The sequence below is a fragment of the Salvelinus alpinus genome, chromosome 35 (genome assembly GCF_045679555.1).
Source record: "Salvelinus alpinus chromosome 35, SLU_Salpinus.1, whole genome shotgun sequence".
Taxonomy (NCBI): domain Eukaryota; kingdom Metazoa; phylum Chordata; class Actinopteri; order Salmoniformes; family Salmonidae; genus Salvelinus; species Salvelinus alpinus.
Genome location: NC_092120.1, coordinates 4,639,514 through 4,663,184, shown reverse-complemented (window position 1 = coordinate 4,663,184; position 23,671 = coordinate 4,639,514). Strand labels below are relative to the sequence as shown.

The window sequence follows — 23,671 nt, the reverse complement described above, 5'->3', positions numbered from 1 at the left end:
TTTTATCCAACTTCTCTTCATTTTTTTCATGCCAGACTGAAGGATTACAAGCCCCTCTTTAAAAGTTGGAGCTGTAATTAGTTTTCAATGCCTCAGAAATCTGAACTAATCAGAAGAGTTTTTGGCCATTTTGTCAAGACCTCATACTGGTAATAGACTAGTGGTTAAATTCACAGTACATATACAGTGCCTTGCAAAAGTATTCATCCCCCTTGGCGTTTTTCCTATTTTGTTGCATTACAACCTATAATTTAAATTGATTTTTATTTGGATTTCATGTAATGGACATACACAAAATAGTCCAAATTGGTGAAGTGAAATTAAAAAATACTATTTGTTTCACGAAATGTAAAAAAAATACAAACAGAAAAGTTGTGCGTGCATATGTATTGAACCCCTTTGCTATGAAGCCCCTAAATAAGATCTGATGCAACCAATTACCTTCAGAAGTTACTGTAATTTCCGGACTATGAGCCGCTACTTTTTCCCAGGCTTTGAACCTCGCGGCTTATACAATGACGCGGCTAATTTATGGATTTTTTTCACAAGATTCATGCCGCCAAAAAACTGAGCACCGTCACATAATGTGACGTAAATCGAGCGCGCTCAAACTTCCCATCATTCTGATTACGGTAGTCATTTTGTCACCCTCATCATGGCAAAGACACGGAGAAATGCATATGATGCAGCTTTCAATTTGAAGGCGATCGATCTGGCTGTTGGAAAAGGAAATAGAGCTGCTGCACGGGAGCTTGGCCTTAATGAGTCGATGATAAGACGTTGGAAACAGCAGCGTGAGGAACGGACTCAGTGCAAAAAGACAACAAAACCTTTCAGAGGGAAGAAAAGCAGATGGCCCGAACTAGAAATAAATTCATTAGGCCTTAATGAATTTCACATGACTGGGCAGAGGCGTTTTTATATTTTTGTTTAGTATGTTTAGCCATAAACGTAATTGTTTAAAACCTGGATGTTTTGTCATTTTATGAATCATGTCTTACCTTGTTTCAAAGTAGCCTAGCCAAAAAATCTGACCATAGAAATGTTGACGGAATTATTTTGTAAACACTTCCTCATATGCCATTGAAACCAGCGTTTATCTCATGTTCTAACAACTTTCTTTCGTTGTCCGTTAGCCAAAAGCACAATACTCATATTAGCAACCCATGCTAGTTGTTACATCAGTAGTCATATTAGCAACCCATGCTAGTTGTTGCATCAGTAGTCATGTTAGCAACCCATGCTAGTTGTTGCATCAGTAGTCATGTTAGCAACCCATGCTAGTTGTTGCGTCAGTAGTCATATTAGCAACCCGTGCTAGTTGTTGCATCAGTAGTCATATTAGTCGATGATAAGACGTTGGAAACAGCAGCGTGAGGAACGGACTCAGTGCAAAAAGACAACAAAAGCTTTCAGAGGGAAGAAAAGCAGATGGCCCGAACTAGAAAATGAGCTTGAAGACTGGGTCAACACACAGAGAGCAGACGGCCGAGGTGTTTCAACTGTGCAGATCCGACTGAAAGCCAAAACAATCGCCACCGCAATGAAGTTTGAGGATTTTAGAGGTGGACCATCGTGGTGTCTAAGATTGAGTCTGTGTCAGCAGCTCCCTCCCGACTACGATGAAAAAGTTTCAAACTTCCGCAAATTCACTGATGCAAAGATAGCGGAGCATTCCATCGGCCCGCACGACATCATAAATATGGATGAGGTTCCTCTGACGTTTTACCTGCCTCTCACTCGGACTGTCAACAGGAAAGGCGAATCATCCGTCACGCTGAAAACAACTGGGCATGAAAAAAGTTCATTTGTTTCAATGTACCGGTAGGCACCTGCGGCTTATAGACATGTGCGGCTTATTTATGTACAAAATACATATTATTAAAAAATTCAGTGGGTGCGGCTTATATTCAGGTGCGCTTAATAGTCCGGAAATTACGGTATGTGACTTAAATAAAGTCCACCTGTGTGCAATCTAGGTGTCGCATGATTTGTCACTTGATCTCAGTATATATACACCTGTTCTGAAAGGCCCCAGAGTCTGCAACACCACTAAGCAAGGGACACCACCAAGAAAACGGAACCATAAAGACCAAGGAGCTCTCCAAACAGGTCAGGGACAACATTGTGGAGAAGTACAGATCAGGGTTGGGTTATAAAAAAATATCCAAAACTTTGAACATCCCACGGAGCACCATTAAATCCATTATTTAAAAAATGGAAAGAATATGGCACCACAACCAACCTGTCAAGAGAGGGCCGCCCACCAAAACTCACGGACCAGGCAAGGAGGGCATTTATCAGAAAGGCAACAAAGAGACCAAAGATAACTCTGAAGGAGCTGCAAAGCCTCACAGCGGAGATTGGAGTATTTGTCCAGAGAACCACTTTAAGCCGTACACTCCACAGAGCTGGGCTTTATGGAAGAGTGACCAGATAAAAGCCATTGCTTAAAGAAAAAAAACAAGCAAACACGTTTGTTGTTCGCCAAAAGGCATGTGGGAGAAATTTAGCTTTTTGGCCATCAAGGAAAATGCTATGTCTGGCGCAAACCCAACACCTCTCATCACTCCGAGAATATGATGGTTTTCATCGGCAGGGACTGGGAAACTGGTATGAATTAGATTACCTTTTAGCGTTATCAAAACCTGTGGTTTGAATTGAAGAGGGCAGTCCATAAGCGCAGATAAAGGATATCAAGGATCTGGAAGGAATCTGTATGAAGGAATGGTCCAAGATCCCTCCCAATGTGTTCTCGCTTTCTCTGAGCAATTGTATTAGTATAAAATAATATAATTTTCCCAAAAAAATTGCATACAATATAGCTCAGTATTTGAATTATTTATTTTATACAGTCATTATTGCTCACCTTTACCAGGGGTGTCAATTATTTCAGACCCCACTGTATACAACCCTATGGAATCATTCTCATCTGGGACACCAATCATAGTAGTGGACATAAACAGATCCCAAGTCCTTTTGGCTACACTAGAGAATCCACCTCACCCGGGGCACCAATTGTAGTAGTCCTATAGCCCCGTTTCCCCTGTGGGAGGGGCTTTTAGTATGCCAGACATGAGGAACAATTAATTGAAACCGAATTTGATATGAGACTTTTATTTACTAATGAGAGATATTGGGAGGAGAGAGAGGGGAGGAGGGAGGGAGTAGATAGAGGAAGAAGAATAGGGATAGAGAGAGAGAGAGAGAGAGAGAGAGAGAGAGAGAGAGAGAGAGAGAGAGAGAGAGAGAGAGAGAGAGAGAGAGAGAGAGTAGCCATAATATGACATTTGTAGTGTCTCTATTCCTTTGGAATGTTTAATGTACATTTTTTATTGTTTATTTCACTTTTGTTTATTATCTAGTTCACTTCCTTTGGCAATTTAAACATGTTTCCCATGCCAATAAAGCCCTTTGATTTGAATTGAGAGAGAGAGAGAGAGAGAGAGAGAGAGAGAGAGAGAGAGAGGGAGAGGGAGAGGGAGAGAGAGAGAGAGAGAGAGAGAGAGAGAGAGAGAGAGAGAGAGAGAGAGAGAGAGAGAGAGAGAGAGAGAGAGAGAGGGAATGGAAGAAAGGGAGAAAGGGATGGAGGAGGGAAAGAGAGCGAGATATTCATCATAACCATAACCATAGACTTAATATGAATATGTTATGTGCTCAGATCTAGATCTGTGCTTCTAACCTTTGTGTTATCGGTATTCTATGGCTTTTGATGGACTGTGAGAGAATGCAAACACACACACACACACACACACACTCATACAAGCAATGCAAACAAGCTGTGGATAGCCTCACAGTATAATAATGATCATGAATGAGACAGATGTGAAAAGCTCAATAATTACCTCACACTGACAAATAATTACTGTAAAGGTTCATTAAGCTAAATGACGGTATAATCAACCATAAGTAGGTAGTGCAACAGTATATCCTGTTGATGTTCTACTCATCATCTGTCAAACATGTCTCTCTGGCTCTGCACACCTGCATTGGCTGGGGGATCAGCTATATATGCATTTTATTATAAACCCTTTTCCCCGTTCAGCGGAATCTGATTTTACACAACGCTCCAAGGGTAAGGAGTTGTTACTAAAGTAACAGGTGATGGGAATCTAAATAAATGAATTGACAAATCAGCCTTTCAAGCTTATTTACTTTATTTCGTTGTCTTTTCATACACTTCATAGCTCCTCTTTTGGTTTCTTTAGTCAAAGCACAGACACTCAAGTCGCTGAATTTCTTCACTAACCAACTTGTTTCAAATATACACTAGATTACCAAAATTATGTTGACACTCATTCCAAAATCATGGGCATTAATATGGAGTTGGTCCCCCCTTTGCTGCTATAACAGCCTCCACTCTTCTGGGAAGGGTTCCACTAGATGTTGGAACATTGCTGCAGGACTTACTTCCATTCAGCCACAAGAGCATTAGTGAGGTCGGACACTGATGTTGTGTGATCAGGCCTGGCTCACAGTCAGCGTTCCAATTCCTCCCACAGGTGTTTGATGGAGTTGAGGTCAGGGCTCTGTGCAGGCCAGTCAAGTTCTTCCACACCGATCTCGACAAACCATTTCTGTATGGACCTCGCTTTGTGCAAAGGGACATTGTCATGCTTAAGTAGGAAAGGTGCCTTCCCCAAACTGTTGAATCATCCAGAATGTCATGGGTTCACAGAATAATCCAGAATGTCCCCCGATCCTCAAAAAGTTCTACAGCTGCACCATCGAGCGCATCCTGACCGGTTGCATCACCACCTGGTATGGTAGCTGCTCGGCATCTGACCGTAAGGCACTACAGAGGGTACTACGGCCCTGTACATCACTGGGGCCAAGCTTCCTGCCATCCAGGACTCCAAGACTCGTCACCCAAGTCATAGACTGTTTTCTCTGCTACCGCGCGGCAAGCGGTACCAGAGCGCCAAGTCTAGGACTAAAAGCTCCTTAACAGCTTCTACCCCCAAGCCATAAGACTGCTGAACAATTAATCAAATGGCCACCAAATTATTTACATTGAACCCCCCTTACCTCGACTAACCTGTAACCCTGCACATTGACTCGGTACCGGTACCCCCTGTATATAGCCTCGTTATTGTTTTTTCATTGTGTTACTTTTTTTATTATTCTTTACTATAGTTTATTTGGTAAATAAAATAAATATTGAACTGCTCTGTTGGTTAAGGGTTTGTAAGTAAGCATTTCACGGTAAGGTCTAAACATGTTGTATTCGGCACGTGACAAGTTTGATTTGATTGTATGCTGTATCGTTAAGATTTATATTCAACTGGAACTAAGGGGTCTAGCCCAAACCATGAAAAACAGCCCCAGACCATTATTCCACCTCCACCAAACCTTACAGTTGGTACTATGCATTCGGGCAGGTACCGTTCTTCGGGCATCCGCTAAACTCAGATTCGTCCGTCGAACTGCCAGATGGTGAAGCGTGATTCATCACTCCAGAGAACACGTTTCCACTGCTCCAGAGTCCAATGGTGGTGAGCTTAACACCACTCCAGCCGATGCTTGGCATTGCGCATGGTGATGTTAGGCTTGTGTGCGGTTGCTCGGCAATGGAAACCCATTTCTTGAAGCTCCCGACTAACAGTTCTTGTGCTGATGTTCCTTCCAGGGGCAATTTGGAACTCGGTAGTTAGTGTTGCAACCGAGGACAGACAATTTTTACGCGCAACGTGCTTCAGCACTCGGCGGTCCCGTTCTGTGAGTTTGTGTGGCCTACCACTTCTCGGCTGAGCCGTTGTTGCTCCTAGACATTTCCACTTCACAATAACAGCACTTACAGTTGACCGGGGCAGCTCTAGCAGGGCAGGAATTAGACAAACTGACTTGTTGGAAAGGTGACATCCTATGAAGGAGCCACATTGAAAGTCACTGAGCTCTTCAGTAAGGTAATTCTACTGTGAATGTTTCTCTATGGAGATTGCATGGCGGTGTGCTCAATTTTAAAAATCTGTCAGCAACGGGTGTTTCTGAAATAGCCGAATCCACTAATTTGAAGGGGTGTCCACATACTTTTGTATATATAGTGTATATTTCATAAATAGGGTTTCTGTTGTATTAGTTGATTATTTTAAAATTGCTCATCATCATTTCTAGTTTGACCATTATAAGAGTTTAACTTTTATTAGGCAGTAGTCCTATGTGTTCCATTTTTTGATTAGGCAGTCCTATGTGTTCCATGACCTTTATTAGGCAGTAGTCCTACGTGTTCCGTGACTTTGATTAGGCAGTAGTCCTATGTGTTCCATGACCTTTATTAGGCAGTAGTCCTATGTGTTCCGTGACTTTGATTAGGCAGTAGTCCTATGTGTTCCATGACTTTTATTAGGCAGTAGTCCTATGTGTTCCATGACTTTTATTAGGCAGTAGTCATATGTGTTCCATGACTTTGATTAGGCAGTAGTCCTATGTGTTCCATGACTTTGATTAGGCAGTAGTCCTATGTGTTCCATGACTTTGATTAGGCAGTAGTCCTATGTGTTCCATGACTTTTATTAGGCAGTAGTCCTATGTGTTCCATGACTTTGATTAGGCAGTAGTCCTATGTGTTCCGTGACTTTTATTAGGCAGTAGTCCTATGTGTTCCATGACTTTTATTAGGCAGTAGTCCTATGTGTTCCATGACTTTTATTAGGCAGTAGTCATATGTGTTCCATGACTTTGATTAGGCAGTAGTCCTATGTGTTCCATGACTTTGATTAGGCAGTAGTCCTATGTGTTCCATGACTTTGATTAGGCAGTAGTCCTATGTGTTCCATGACTTTTATTAGGCAGTAGTCCTATGTGTTCCATTTTTTGATTAGGCAGTAGTCCTATGTGTTCCATGACTTTGATTAGGCAGTAGTCCTATGTGTTCCATGACTCCACATCACACTTGTGACATTTTGCCACTGATAAGGTTGCACTATGCTCTTTTTCACTTTAGAAATGGTGCAGCTGATGTGAAAAGGCTTCTTCTCTGACACATTACATACATACAACACAAAGAATCACACCCTGGAACCAATCGTAGTAGTGCTCGCCAACAGATCACACCTCCTATAGCCTTGTTTCCCCTGTGGGATGAGCTCATCTCTGCCAATAGGTATTTAGTATGCCAGACATAAAGAACATTTAATTGAAACAGAATTTGATGTGAGACTTTTATTTAGTACGGTTGCGTGATCTATGAGTCGCCGATCGGGTTGAATTAAAAGGTACAAATCCACACGCTCTGTCGAGCTCCCCGAGGATCAAAGGAGTCACAAATGAGGAGAGAGAGAGAGAGAGAGAGAGAGAGAGAGAGAGAGAGAGAGAGAGAGAGAGAGAGAGAGAGAGAGAGAGAGAGAGAGAGAGAGAGAGAGAGAGAATCAGCTTTGCATTATATAATAAACCCTTTTGTCCATATAGCGCAATCTGATTTTTCCGATTTTTTCACAGTGCTTCAAGTGCCCAATGATAAGGAGTTGTTACTAAGGTAACAGGTAAAGGGGATCTAAATAAATGAATAGACTAGTCAACCTTTCAAGCTTATTATCTACTTTCTATGCTGTCTCTTCATATACTCTTCATGGCTATTTAAGGTACAGACATTCAAGCAACTCTTTATCTTCACTAATTGACTTTGAAATCAGAATTATTTCAAATAAATTTCATAAACATCATATATACTCTAGTATTAATTAGGTACTTCGCAATTGTTCATAATTATTTATAGTTTGACCATTTCCGATTCTTAGAGTTAAACTTTGATTAAGCAGCGAGCCTATGGGAAGTCTTCCATGACTCTACATGACACGTAGAGAGCACTGAGTGGGTTCTCTTGTTCTTTTCTCTAGGCGGTAGCCTCGTAGCATACTGGCCCAATCATTATACAACTAAAATAAATGCTCAAATGAGCCAGTATGATTGGGACACATTATTTTCATTGGGACACATAATCCATTTTAGAAGAATCAAGGTGATTTTGCATTCAAGGGTTAGTGACTCTCCAGATCAGCAGTATAAAATACAGAAGTACTTTAATGAGGTTTGCTATACAGAGATAGCTAGCTAGTCTGTTTAGATTTTCTTTCCTCTAGTTCTCCATCTGCGGGGGATCACAACACGAGACAGGATCAGAAGGTGGCATGTAAGACCTTGTAGCGTGTAGCTAGCGTGTAACGTTGTCAGACACTTCCTGTGGCTCTGACCTCAGCCCTCCCCCCACACACACACACAAAGCGTGTCTGCACAAACACATGCGCACGCAGGCACGCATACACGGACACTGTGTTTATACGATTAATTGGGATTAAAGCACTGTTATCCACTCATAATTCAATTTCCAGGGAAGAACATTTCCACAGAATGTATTCAGGACCACATTGAAAATAATATAATCATGGTGAAAAATCAGTGTTGTATAATACTTTCATGTGTTGTCCTATGGACAGACAGGCAGACTAGTAAAACAGTGTTAGGTGTTAATTGGCCCACTGCCTGTTTATGATAATTACACTCCTTCACAGTTGACAGAAGGTGAGAGGTTATACGCTGCTAACGGGCTGACAATAGCTACATTGTGCTCATTGTGCTAGATAATACATATTCCAATGAAAAACATGGCAGCATTGAGAAAGAGGCCTATTCAGAGAGAGGAGATTACAGTTTATGTCTAACAGTGGGAGGGGGGCTAAAGGCCTGTCCACGTCCATTACAAACAAACGTTATTAGCATGCTGGGGCATTCATGTATGTTACAATTGATGTCCTCATGGGTGAATGTTTTACATTGGTAATTATTGTTGACTACTCGTTAGCCCCTATCTTTGTTGTATGAGAAGTTGTGGTTCTGCCTTCTTAACCTTTTACTGCAGTGGGCTAAATCAGGGTCACACAGAGTGTTTCTTGGTAGTCGTAAACAAACCTACTTTGAAACCAAAGTATACACCTCACATACATGGTTATGGGCTTTAAAAAAAGACACCTGTACCCTGTCAGATATAGAGTTGAAATGTATAGTTGTTTTTGTTAGCATCCCAATAATACACTTTAAATACATCACAGAAGACTGAAATAGAACAAAGACATTTGACATAGAAACACCAGATTTCCGGCTGTTAAAAAAATATACATATACACCTAAATTATAGGCCAGTTTTATTGCTTCTTTAATCAGGACAACAGTTTTCAGCTGTGCTAACATAATTGCAAAAGGGTTTTCTAATGATCAATTAGCCTTTTAAAATGATAAACTTAGATTAGCTAACACAACGTGCCATTGGAACACAGGAGTGATGGTTACTGATAATGGGCCTCTGTATGCCTATGTAGATATTCCATTAAAAGTCAGCTGTTTCCAGCTACAATAGTCATTTATAATATTAACAATGTCTACACTTTATTTCTGATCAATTTGATATTATTTTACTGGACAAAAAATTTGCTTTTCTTTCAAAAACAAGGACATTTCTAAGTGACCCCAAACTTTTGAACGGTAGTGTATATAAATAATAACATTCCACCCATGAGGCCACTAGTCATTTGACTGCATGAAAGAGCTACAGCAGGGTATTTGATTTAAATGTAAAATGTTCAATTCTCTGTTAGGTTTATAGTAGCTTTATAGAAGCTTTTCGGTCGCCTTTGTCAGTGTCTTCTCTCTCTTTGTCTCTCTCTCTCTCTCTCTCTCTCTCTCTCTCTCTCTCTCTCTCTCTCTCTCTCTCTCTCTCTCTCTCTCTCTCTTTCTCTTTCTTTCTCTCTCTCTCCACCTGCTCTGATGTCTAGATGTTCTTAATTGGTGTACTAAATCTTCCCCCCTTTCAAATACTGTACATCAAATACTTTCTGAGTACACTGCACAGAGGCCATGTCTGCTTCAAAGTTAAACTTCAGGTGGCTTTGCCAAACTACCCATAATGCATCGCACCTTTATGCCCTTAAATGCCCTCCTCTTTTTAGCTGGCTCAACACCACTCCTCTGACTAGGTTATAAACAGAGAGAGGAGGAGAGAGGAGAGCTGCTGACAAGGTCTATAGATAGATAGAGAGGGTGGGAATGTTTAAAAGGACCAATACAGGATACAAGAGAGAAAGAGAAAGCTAGTGAGGAAGATAGAAAGTGATGGAGGGAGAGAGAGAGAGAAAACGAGGGGGAGAAAGAGAGATCTCTTTGAGTTGGATAGCAGATCATTAGGCTAGTCGGCTATATTATTGATCCCTTTCAATTTCCTGACAGAAGATTGTTGGAGTGGTCAGAGAATAATCTCACCAAACCAAAGCAATTAGTTATATCACTCGGTATGTACAGTGCATTCAGAGAGTATTAAGACCCGTTGACATTTTCCACATTTTGTTACGTCACAACCTTATTCTAAAATGTATTCCATTGTTTATCATCAATCTACACCAATACCCCATAATGACAAAGAGAAAACAGTAAAAAAAAAATAATAATAATAAAAAAAAAAAACTGAAATATGACATTTACATACGTTTTCAGACCCTTTACTCAGTACTTTGTTGAAGAACCTTTGGCAGCGATTACAGCCTTTAGACTGTATGACGCTACAAGCTTGGCACACCTGTATTTGGGGAGTTTCTTCCATTCTTCTCTGCAGATCCTCACAAGTTCTGTCAGGTTGGATGGGGAGTGTCGCTGCACAGCTATTTTCATATCTCTCTAGCGATGTTCAAGTTAGCAACCTTGGCTAGCATTGTGGCGCGAATTCGACAGAAGAAATGGACATTCTAAAACCAAACAACGATTTATTCTGGACCAAGGACTCCTTGTTCAACATTCTGATGGAAGATCAACAAAAGTAAGAAAACATTTATGATGTTATTTCGTATTTCTGTGTAAAATGTTGAGTCCTATTCTCCGCCGTTTTGGTGAGCGCTGTCTCGCAATAACGCAAGCTGTTTGTTATGGTAAAGTTATTTTTAAAAATCTAACACGGCGGTTGCATTAAGAACCAGTGTATCTTTCATTTGCCATAAAACAAGTATTTTTATGTAAAGTTTTTGATGAGTTCTTTGGTCAGATTAGGTGAGTGTCCAAATTTAGATTCTGGTGAATCGATGCTACGTATTCACAATGTATAACCAGGATTTGTAGCTTTAAATATGCACATTTTCGAACAAAACATAATTGTATTGTATAACATGATGTTATAAGACTGTCATCTGATGAAGTTGTCCAAAGGTTAGTGATTCATTTTATATCTTTTGCTGGTTTTTGCGAAAGCTACCTTTGCGGTGAATAAATGCGTTTGTGTGTTTGGCTATTGTGGTAAGCTAATATAATTCTATATTGTGTTTTCGCTGTAAAACACTTAAAAAATCGGAAATATTGGCTGGATTCACAAGATGTTTATCGTTTATTTGCTGTACACCATGTATTGTTCATAAATGTTTTATGATGAGTATTTATGTATTTCACGTTGCTCTCTGTAATTATTCTGGCTGCTTTGGTGCTATTTGTGATTGTGGCTGCAATGTAAAACTATGATTTATACCTCAAATATGCACATTTTTGAACAAAACATAAATGTATTGTATAACATGTTATAAGACTGTCATCTGATGAAGTTGTTTCTTGGTCAGTGACTAATTTTATCTCTATTTTGTCGGTTTTGTGAAAGCTACCTATGCGGTGGAAACATGGTGAAAATATGCGGTTGTGTGTTTGGCTATTGTGGTTAGCTAATAGAAATACATATTGTGTTTTCGCTGTAAAACATTTAAAAAATCGGAAATGATGGCTGGATTCACAAGATGTTTATCTTTCATTTGCTGTATTGGACTTGTGATTTCATGAAAATTATATTATATGATATCCCTGTCCCGTTAGGCTAGGCTATGCTAGTCAGCTTTTTTGATGAGGAGGATCCCGGATCCGGGAGAGAGAAGCGGTAGAGGTTTTAAGCAAAGAGTACTAATGTAAATAAGGTAGTTTAAAAAAAAAAATATATATACATTTGCAAAAATGTCTAAAAACCTGTTTTCGCTTTGTCATTATGGGGTACTGTGTGTAGATTGATGAGGGGGAAATAAACAATGTAATACATTTTAGAATAAGGCTGTAACGTAACAAAATGTGAGAAAAGTCAAGTGGTCTGAATACTTTCCGAATGCAATGTATATGATGTTTTGCTACTGTTTTGCACACTATGTGCTCTGTCTATTGTATGTTGGATAGCCTCAGTGTGTCACAAAGCCTTTCACCTCATAGCCTCAGACTGAAGAGATTTTTCAAGGTCTAAGACTTTCAGATATTACTCTAAAACACCCTTCCGGAATGGAAACATGGATGACAAATTCATTATTAGGAGAAAGACAATAGACATGCAGCTTGACCCACTAAAGAATCCAATACTGGACGATGTCTGAATGCAATGTCAGTAATTCATTAGTTCTAATGTCGGTCTCTCTCTTTGTGTTTAGATGAGTCGGTGTGAAAGGAAAGCATATGTGTGGGTTTGAAAAACAGACCAACATGCACAGTCATTCACTCTCAGTCTGTATAGTACCACGGCTCCGTTTCCATGGTGATACACACATACTTAAACAGGGCTTCCAGATTCTAACAGCTTGGTGGCTTATTTGACAGAGATCTGGTGGAATAGAAGACACTTGTGCTGCTTCTTTAGAAGATAAAGGCCCAGTAGACCATGTGCACACTATTTCTGACCTGCTGTGTGTGTGTGTGTGTGTGTGTGTGTGTGTGTGTGTGTGTGTGTGTGTGTGTGTGTGTGTGTATACATGCCTCTGTGAAGAGGGAACGCAACACCCTGCTACAACTCAACTCCCCGTGAAGTGAAAGAGGTATGGACTGTAGGTGTGAGAAAGGACAACAAAAGGCAGAATTGACCGTTTACTAGGATTTTATTCCTTTACACGGTAATATGGGGAAAAGGGGCTGGACGGAACCAAAGCAAAGAAAGTAAATGTCAAAGCTCCTCCTCTCCTATCTAACCTGCCTACCCACTACTTACCTATCTTAGCACCACCTGGTGCGCTAACCAACATACAGGGGGTGGTCCGCCCAGGTCTTACCTAGTGTGCCTAGACAGTGAATATACTACGGGTATATGTATGCCCGCAGGCCTCTTGCCTAAGCACTCCCTAGGTGCCTTCCCCTTCCCCCCTGGGAACAAATGAAACAGAATAACAAACAAAAACAAACTAAGAAACCAAGGACATCAAATAAGCTCTATCTGATAATGCAACAAATTAACACAGTACATACCAAATCGCTTTCTGATAAATAACCAACACTATATAACCCTCAGCTCCCTGAAAAACAACCAACACAGTTCTCAGCAATTGAATTCCCTATATCACAATCAATTTCTCTCTGCATTCCTCCTCAGCAAAAATCTCTCACAATCAATCTTTCTGCAATCTCCTCAGCCTGCAATGATCTAAGCCTGCCTATGAACTCTGCCTGCAATGATCTCTCTTCTGAACAACAGAACACTGGCTTTTATAGCTTCAGAAGGCATTGGTAATTGGAGACAGCTGCGTCCTGACGAGGGGGCGGGGTCAGCTCCAATTAGCCATGGAGTCGACCAATCAGCTGCTTGGGGAGAATTCAGGACGCCATCTCCTGAAACACACACTTAAATACACAAACTACAACACAGAAACTGGGGAACGTAACAGTGTGTGTGTGTGTGTGTGTGTGTGTGTGTGTGTGTGTGTGTGTGTGTGTGTGTGTGTGTGTGTGTGTGTGTGTGTGTGTGTGTGTGTGTGTGTGTGTGTGTGTGTGTGTGTGTGTGTGTGTGTGTGTGTGTGTGTGTGCACATGCTTGTGGTTGTCTATTCTCATCATCACACAAGTCCCTTTCGAATTGAGCCATAATGTGGACAGTACTTTTTTGAATCATTCTTTCATCAAGATTTCATCAATTAACAGAGCCTTGTATAGCACCCTACAGTAAGTGTGCTCAGGCACTGTCAGATACTATATGTAACAGCTAGATTGTCTGTGACTGTCTAAAAGCACAACATTGTCAATCAATGGCAGTGGCTGATATGAATTCTGAATATGTAGAGGCTGTTATAGACTGAGAATGAGAAGTGTTTGGGGGCGAAGGGCGATATAACCCTGTTTTACAGTATCTTTACCAATAGCAGTGGTGTAAAGTACTTAAGTTAAAATACTTTAAAGTACTACTTAAGTAGGTTTTTTTGGTGTCTGTACTTTACTATTTATATTCTTGACAAGTCTTACTTTTACTTCACTATATTCCTAAAGAAAATAATGTACTTTTTAATCCATAAATTTTCCATGTCATCCAAAAGTACTTGTTACATTTTGAATGGACAGGAAAATGACCCAATTCACGCACTTATCAAGAGAACATATTTGGGAATCTCTAATGCCTCTGATTTGGTGGACTCATTAAACACAACAGCTTCATTTGTAAATGATGTCTGCGTGTTGTAGTGTGCCCTTGGCTATCCGTAAATAATACCAAAAAACAGAAAATTGTGCTGTCTGGTTTGCAAAATATAAGCAATTTTAAATTATTTATACTTTTACTTCTACTTTTGATACTTAAGTATATTTTTTCAGTTACATTTTTTTTTATACTTAAATATATTTAAAACCAAATACTTTTAGACTTTTACTCAAGTAGTATTTTACTGGGTGACTTTCACTTTTACTTCAGTCATTTTCTAGTAAGGTATTTTTTCTTTTTTAAGTATGACAATTGGGTACTTTTTCCACCACTGACCAATATATGCTACTATATGTGTTAGCACATTCTTGTTCTCATAAAATCTCTGAGCCAGTAAAATGTGTGAAAGCTGGTTGAGATCCGACATGATTTTGTTTGTACCGTGGCATGCCACAATTATATGGTAAACAACACCTGTTTGATAATATATTCTCTGCCTGATTTTACTGAGAGAGATTGGGTAGAGGGGAGAGAGGGATGGAACGAGAGAGAGAGATGAGAGAGAGATATAGGCGGAGAAAGGGTGAGTGGGGTAGAGAAAAAGAGAGAGAGAGAGTGAGAGGCAGCGAACGAGATAGAGAGGGGGAGAGAGGGAAGAGGATGAGGGGATCGAGAGAGTGAAAGAGGACATTAGTCATCTCCCCAGCTGTTAGTACTAACAAAGAGGATGTGCTGGCTCCTGTTCTTTTGTGTCAGTTTATCAGCATCTCTGATCTTATTTACAAAGCATCTGATGGCCTGAGAGCCAGGGACAGGGACAGACCCCCAGCCAGCACGTTCAGCCTTAGAGGAGAGGAGGGGAGGACCGAGTCAGAGATATGGAGGATTATCTCTTATTATGCTTCCATCATTCCATGTACCTTGTGCCACGTTTCTGAGACTGCATCCCAATACTCCACAGACACACATGCGTACACACACACACACACACACACACACACACACACACACACACACACACACACACACACACACACACACACACACACACACACACACACACACACACACACACACACACACACACACACACACACACACACACACACACACACACACACACACACGCGCACACACACACACACACACACACAACCACACACTAACACACACTAACACACACAGACACACACACATGCACACTGACACACCACACACACCCTCCTGGTTTTAGCAGCAGTGGTCCGTCCCCCTCTGTTCCCCTCCTTCTCTCCTGTAGCTAGTGTGTTTCCAGGCACGTCAGGCTCAAAGCCTATCTCACACATCACGCAAACTCCCAGAAAGGCCTTATCAGAGTGGAAAAGATACTAATCCTTACCTCCAGAGACTGATCCAGTGTTCCTCCACCCCTGTCCTCTCTCCAACCTAACAGGTGGAGCCCTATGTGATGTTCAAGAAGTCGGACAAGCCCCTTTACGGTAACGACCGCTTTGAGGGTTACTGCATCGACCTGCTGAGGGAGCTGGCTAGCATCCTGGGGTTCACCTACGAGTTGCGTCTGGTGGAGGACGGCCGCTACGGGGCCCAGGACGAGACCACGGGCCAGTGGAACGGCATGGTCAAGGAGCTGATCGACCATGTGAGTCTGGACCTACCTCACTACTCGGAAATGATCTATGTAAATGATTCAAGTTTAATTAATGAGGTGGTAAACAGCTAGAGGGCGTGGGAGGGAATGTATTTTGTCTGATGTGTGTGTGACAAGGGTTGGTATAGTTGCATTTTGTATGACAAACATGTTTTTGGCTTAGAGAGAGAGGGAGAGAGACAATGACAAAGAAATAGAGAGGTAGAGATAGAGAGGTAAAGAGAGATTGAGGGAGAGAGTGAGAGAGTGAGAGAGAGAGAGAGAGAGAGAGAGAGAGAGAGAGAGAGAGAGAGAGAGAGAGAGAGAGAGAGAGAGAGAGAGAGAGAGAGAGAGAGAGAGAGAGAGAGAGAGAGAGAGAGAGAGACATCAGCTCCATACTCATTCCTGACCGGGTGTACAGCAAGGATTCTGGCTTGACTTGTTTCCACTGCAGAGCTTATTAAAACAAACAAGCACACACACACACACACACACACACACACACACACACACACACACACACACACACACACACACACACACACACACACACACACACACACACACACACACACACACACACACACACACACACACTCACACACACACACTGCCCACGGACTATATCATTACGTTTGACAAAGTAAGACCAGGATTGTATAAGCTGGTCACAGGCAGGCAGAAAAATAACAGGCTCGCCAATGCTCAATATCTGACCCCATTAAATAACACCGCATCTCCCTCAACTGTGGTACACTGGACCGACGGCCATGTTTGTTTTGATCATGCGGAGGCTGGAGGGAGAGGGATCCCAGGGATTTGACACACACAGAGCACAATTCCTGTGAGGTGATTGGAGCTTTGGCCGTTATGTAGATATAGACCCACCTATCAATTCAATTCAATTCAAGGGGCTTTATTGGCATGGGAAACATATGTTAACATTGCCAAAGCAAGTGAGGTAGATAATATACAAAAGTGAAATAAACAATAAAAATGAACAGTAAACATTCCACTCACAGAAGTTCCAAAAGAATAAAGACATTACAAATGTCATATTATGTCTATATACAGTGTTGTAACGATGTACAAATGGGTAAAGTACAAAAGGGAAAATAAATCTCTAGACAGCAAACGATGCATCCCAAATGGCACCCTATTTCCTAGATACATGTAGTGCACTACTTTTGACCAGAGCCCTAACGTAGTTCACTATATAGGGAATAGGGCGGCATTTGGGACTCATAAATACTGTAGGCAGGCAGGATCTGTGGTGGACAAAACAGACAGTAATTGGCCTGGACAACCCTTCACAGGAGTCTACACTAGCTCGGCTCTCCAGGACATGGTGAATTGAGCTGAAGAAGCTGAACATATCCAATCAAATGGAGTTGAAGGAAATCACTGGTGCTCTCTGACTAATGCTTAGTGTCATTGAACTAGAGTACTGTAGATGAACCAGGATACATTCAGTTGAAATAGGACCTAGACATGAGCTACATTAAGTGATCTAAATCGTATTGCGTCACGTCATTTGGTCTTAAATGACATGGAACAGATAAAGACAGCCTACCTCGTATGACTACAGATGATGTCCTGTTTAATATCAGAAATAGTTCTTCATATGTTGTAGTGGCTGGGACCAAACCACCTCATTCAATCTAGATTGATGTATGACAACCTTGATGGGGACAAACAGGATATTTCATTGTGAAATGATGTTTCTGACCTTGCTGTGAGTGTTTAGCATGTACCTGTGTCACAATGGAGCCGCAGATTGATCAACCACACAGAGGTTTAACCCCACATAGAGAGACCGGATTGGTAGGGACGTTTTGGATGTGTTTGAAAGGTCAAGCTAAACTCTGAGCCATGGCGGAGGGATACGTATGGATGGAATATGAGTGATGAGGCTGTGGAAGAATGTAGATAAAAAAGTAGAACCCCTGATTCAGTGTTGTGAAGAAATAGGGCTGTTATGAAATAACAACTAAATATGATCCTCTCTGATCAGAGACACAATATAACATGTAGATGTCTGTGTTCTTATGAGTATGGCGATGGTTGAACGTTATCTTATTTTCTGGGAACAATTTCTTCCATCGCTCACGCCCTCCCTCCTCCTCCCAGACACTCCTCTGCCCTGGTGACTGTGGTCGATAGGACCATCCATCCTCTGGGGTAGAGGGAGGGGGGGTTGCCTTAGTTTAGGTTCAACGTCAGACAAGGAAAGGATGTATGTGAGATGGAGGGATAGAAAGAGAGTATAAAATGGGAGGGGGGTTGTGAGGGAGAGAGTGTGTGGAGGAGCGAGCGCAAGGGAGAGAGGGAGAGAGAGAGACGGAGAGGGAGAGAGAGATGGAGAGGGAGGGAGAGACGGAGAGGGAGGGAGGGAGGGAGAGAGAGAGAGAGAGAGAGGGAGACAGAGAGCAGGGGAGAGGGAGAGAGAGAGAGAGAGGGAGACAGAGAGCAGGGGAGAGGGAGAGAGAGAGGGAGACAGAGAGAGAGAGAGAGAGGGAGACAGAGAGCAGGGGAGAGGGAGGGAGGGAGAGAGAGAGAGAGAGAGGGAGAGAGAGAGAGAGAGAGAGAGAGAGAGAGAGAGAGAGAGAGAGAGAGAGAGAGAGAGAGAGAGAGAGAGAGAGAGAGAGAGAGAGAGAGAGGGAGACAGAGAGAGGGGAGAGGGAGAGAGAGAGAGAGAGGGAGACAGAGAGCAGGGGAGAGGGAGAGAGAGAGGGAGACAGAGAGAGAGAGAGAGAGGAGAGAGCAGGAGAGAGGGAGGGAGGAGAGAGCGGGGGAGAGGGAGGGAGGGAGAGAGAGAGAGAGAGGGAGAGGGAGAGAGAGAGAGAGAGAGAGAGAGAGAGAGAGAGAGAGAGAGAGAGAGAGAGAGAGAGAGAGAGAGAGAGAGAGAGAGAGAGAGAGAGAGAGAGAGAGAGAGAGAGAGAGAGAGGAGAGAGAGAGAGAGAGAGAGAGAGAGAGAGAGAGAGAGAGAGAGAGAGAGAGAGAGAGAGAGAGAGAGAGAGAGAGCAAGAGCAAGAGCTAGAAGGGCTCTAAATTTCCTCCTAAGTGCCGTGGGACAGACTCTGTGATGTGTAAAGGCCCTGTTTTCTTAATTTGATTGGCTCTAAACGCTTCCTGCGCCCCTGACTTACAGCCTATCGCTCTTCCCTTTAATGTTGTCTGTTGACAGAAAGCTGATCTGGCAGTGGCTCCCCTGGCCATCACCTACGTGAGGGAGAAGGTCATCGACTTCTCCAAGCCCTTCATGACACTGGGGATAAGTATCCTCTACCGCAAGCCCAATGGAACCAACCCTGGGGTCTTCTCCTTTCTCAACCCCCTCTCACCCGATATCTGGATGTATATTCTGCTGGCTTACTTGGGTGTCAGTTGTGTGCTGTTTGTCATAGCCAGGTAACATGTCAGTTCCAGTGATCACCGACAATTCATTCACACACTATTATATGCTAACGTCTTAATTATTTAACCTTGCTCCATCTGACTAACAGGATAATCTCTCGGTGATTATGTTACGATCTTGACACTAAGTGGACAATATCTGATAGTTTATCGTCACCTACTTACTCAGATGACACAGACTTTATAGCTAGCCCCATACTGAAACATTCAGAAACACATTCACTCAAACTTTTAATAATGCAACCAAGTTTGAAGAAAAAGGTACACAGATAAAAGTCTATATATCTGGGGAAAGTAGATGTTCCAGTACACAAAGACAGTTCCCTTCCAGCCTTCTCTCCCAGTATAATGGAGGGAGGGCTGAGTGTTACCAATCGGCAGGCAGGCAGCTGCTGTTAAGTGATTCCTGGGCAGTCTCTGTGTCTCCACACATCACTGCTGTTCCCTGGTCTGCCACAACTATCTGCTGCTCAGGAGATAATGCACACAAACACAAACCTTACGATCAGAGAAGTTAAACCAGCCGTTTCAGGACTGTGTGTGTGCGGTATGTGTATGTGTGTGTATGTATGGTACCAGTCAAAAGTTTGGACACACCTACTCATTCCAGGGTTTTTCTTTATTTTTACTATTTTCTACATAGTGAAGACATCAACACTATGAAATAACACATATGGAATCATGTAGTAACCAAAAAAGTGTTAAACAAAAATATATTTGATATTTGAGGTTCTTCAAAGTAGCCACCCTTTGCCTTGATGACAGCTTTGCACACTCTTGGCATTCTCTCAACCAGCTTCACCTGGAATGCTTTTCCAACTTATGCTGAGCATTTGTTGGCTGCTTTTTCTTCACTCTGCGGTCTAACTCATCCCAAACCATCTCGAATGGGTTGAGGTCGGGTGCTTGTGGAGGCCAGGTCATCTGATGAAACACTTCATTATATCGATATATATAAAATAAAGAAAAACCCTTGAAAGAGTACAGTAGGTATCCAAACATTTGACTGGTATTGTATGTGTGTATGTATGTGTGTGTGTGTATGTGTGTATGTATGTGTGTGCTCGTTGGTTGTGAACGGCTGCTGCCCCCCTTTTCCCTGTTGTCTCCAGTGTCTCAAAGTCACTACTGTCTTTTCTTTTCTGTTTTTTTCTCCACCTTGCCTCAAACATACCAAGTGATAGAATCTACATAGGAATAATATCAGCTCAGTAAGAACCTGCTAGTTATGACAGTGACTTAGAAAAAGGACAGAGGTGGCTGACAATTTAAAAAGCTTGATCATTTGTAAGGTTGATCACTTGTTTGTCCAGTATAGAGAGAGTCTGGGTTTTTGTAGGATTATTGGAGAACTGAAGAGAGGGTATGAAGAGTGAGAATTTTATGTTTGTTGTCAGGAGGCGAGGTCAGCTGGTGTGTGTTAGATCTTAAGGTCAGCTGGTGTGTGTTAGATCTTAAGGTCAGCTGGTGTGTGTTAGATCTTGAGGTAAGCTGGTGTGTGTTAGATCTTGAGGTCAGCTGGTGTGTGTTAGATCTTGAGGTAAGCTGGTGTGTGTTAGATCTTGAGGTAAGCTGGTGTGTGTTAGATCTTGAGGTCAGCTGGTGTGTGTTAGATCTTGAGGTAAGCTGGTGTGTGTTAGATCTTGAGGTCAGCTGGTGTGTGTTAGATCTTGAGGTCAGCTGGTATGTGTTAGATCTTGAGGTCAGCTGGTGTGTGTTAGATCTTAAGGTCAGCTGGTGTGTGTTAGATCTTGAGGTCAGCTGGTGTGTGTTAGATCTTGAGGTCAGCTGGTGTGTGTTAGATCTTGAGGTCAGCTGGTGTGTGTTAGATCTTGAGCTCAGCTGGTATGTGTTAGATCTTGAGGTCAGCTGGTGTGTGTTAGATCTTAAGGTAAGATGGTGTGTGTTAGATCTTAAGGTCAGCTGGTGTGTGTTAGATCTTGAGGTCAGCTGGTATGTGTTAGATCTTGAGGTCAGCTGGTATGTGTTAGATCTTGAGGTCAGCTGGTGTGTGTTAGATCTTGAGGTAAGCTGGTGTGTGTTAGATCCTGAGGTCAGCTGGTGTGTGTTAGATCTTGAGGTCAGCTGGTGTGTGTTAGATCTTGAGGTCAGCTGGTATGTGTTAGATCTTGAGGTCAGCTGGTATGTGTTAGATCTTGAGGTCAGCTGGTGTGTGTTAGATCTTGAGGTCAGCTGGTGTGTGTTAGATCTTGAGGTCAGCTGGTGTGTGTTAGATCTTGAGATCAGGTGGTGTGTGTTAGATCTTGAGGTCAGCTGGTGTGTGTTAGATCTTGAGGTCAGCTGGTGTGTGTTAGATCTTGAGGTCAGCTGGTGTGTGTTAGATCTTGAGGTCAGCTGGTGTGTGTTAGATCTTGAGATCAGGTGGTGTGTGTTAGATCTTGAGGTCAGCTGGTGTGTGTTAGATCTTGAGGTCAGCTGGTGTGTGTTAGATCTTGAGATCAGGTGGTGTGTGTTAGATCTTGAGGTCAGCTGGTGTGTGTTAGATCTTGAGGTCAGCTGGTGTGTGTTAGATCTTGAGGTCAGCTGGTGTGTGTTAGATCTTGAGGTCAGCTGGTGTGTGTTAGATCTTGAGATCAGGTGGTGTGTGTTAGATCTTAAGGTCAGCTGGTGTGTGTTAGATCTTGAGGTCAGCTGGTGTGTGTTAGATCTTGAGGTCAGCTGGTGTGTGTTAGATCTTGAGGTCAGCTGGTGTTTGTTAGATCTTGAGGTCAGCTGGTGTGTGTTAGATCTTGAGATCAGGTGGTGTGTGTTAGATCTTAAGGTCAGCTGGTGTGTGTTAGATCTTGAGGTCAGCTGGTGTGTGTTAGATCTTGAGGTCAGCTGGTGTGTGTTAGATCTTGAGGTCAGCTGGTGTGTGTTAGATCTTGAGGTCAGCTGGTGTGTGTTAGATCTTGAGGTCAGCTGGTGTGTGTTAGATCTTGAGGTCAGCTGGTGTGTGTGTTGTCAAACTCATCAGTATTAGTTGATTGGCTAGTTATCAGCATCTGAACCTGTGCACACGTTGGGTCAGCATAGCCCTCTGATACCTAATACCTGGCTGTGTCCGAAATGGCACCATATTTCTTATATAATGCACTACTTTTGGTCTGGGCCCATGGGGCTCTGGTCAAAAGAAGTGCACTATATAAGGAATAGGGTGCCATTTCAGCTTCAGTCACTGGTCCACTGGTGGAGAATAGGCCAGTCCTATAGGAACTTTAGCATAACGTTTACAGAGAACGTGTCAAGGCTGTGGGTAACTGGTGAAAGGAGGCGCAGGAGAGCTGAGATGTGTGGACAAGGTATTTAATACAAGATAACACCAGTATAAAACACTATACTAGGGTGCAGGAAAAATACCGGTACCACGAAATAAACGGGCATAATAACAAAACCCGTCAACAAAATTCCAGCCGTCAGATACAGCCTTCATAATAAAACAAACACGCACACTAACATGTGCGAAACCAGAGGTTTAAATAATGAACATGTAATGGGGGAATTGAAACCAGGTGTGTAAAAAACAAAGACAAAACAAATGGAAAATGAAAAGTGGATCGGTGATGGCTAGAAGGCCGGTGACGTCGACTGCCGAACGCCGCTCGAACAAGAAGAGGGACCTACTCCGGCGGAAGTCGTGACAAAACGCTAACATTTTATTGAAATATTAAATCATGATGTAGTGTAGAAGATTTAAATGTAATTTAGCTTTTACATGTGATCAACAGTTTTGTGTTGACATTTTATATTGATGGATACCATATTGGTTAGTATGATTTTTGACGCTCTTATCGCTCTTTTTGACACTCTTTTTGACGCTCTTATCGCTCTTTTTGACGCTCTTTTTGACGCTCTTATCCAGAGCGGCTTACAGTTATTGTGTTCATCTTAAGATAGCTAGGTGGGACAACTACATATCACAGTCATAGTAAGTACTCTTTTATTCAATAAAGTAGCAAAGTCAGAGCTAGTAAGAGGGAAAAAAGGGAAGTACCAGTGTTAGTTCACAAAATGCTTTTTGGTGTGTGTGTGTGGGGGGGGGGGGGGCAGAGTACTCAGGTTGGGGTGTAGGGTTTGATCATCAGAGCCTGAAAGTAGAGAGGGGCAGTTCCTCTTGCTGCTCTATAGACAAGCACCATGGTCTTGTATCTCTCCCCTTGATCTGGTTGCTCTCACCTGACTAGGGCCGGCGTTTGAGGCACGCTGGAGAAGAAGACAAAGAAAAGTTGATGTTAACTCTAA

At 42.3% G+C, this 23,671-nt stretch overlaps 1 protein-coding gene across 3 annotated transcripts in view; it reads left to right on the top strand.

The window, feature by feature from the left end:
• The window catches only part of LOC139564555 (glutamate receptor ionotropic, kainate 2), a 305,593-nt gene that overhangs the window by 189,329 nt on the left and 92,593 nt on the right, over window positions 1-23,671 (top strand). For all 3 annotated transcript variants that reach the window (XM_071384173.1, XM_071384174.1, XM_071384175.1), the window contains 2 exons: window positions 15,818-16,024; window positions 19,200-19,423. In XM_071384173.1, coding sequence (XP_071240274.1) covers window positions 15,818-16,024; window positions 19,200-19,423 — 431 coding nt within the window. The remainder of the gene's footprint in view (window positions 1-15,817; window positions 16,025-19,199; window positions 19,424-23,671) is intronic.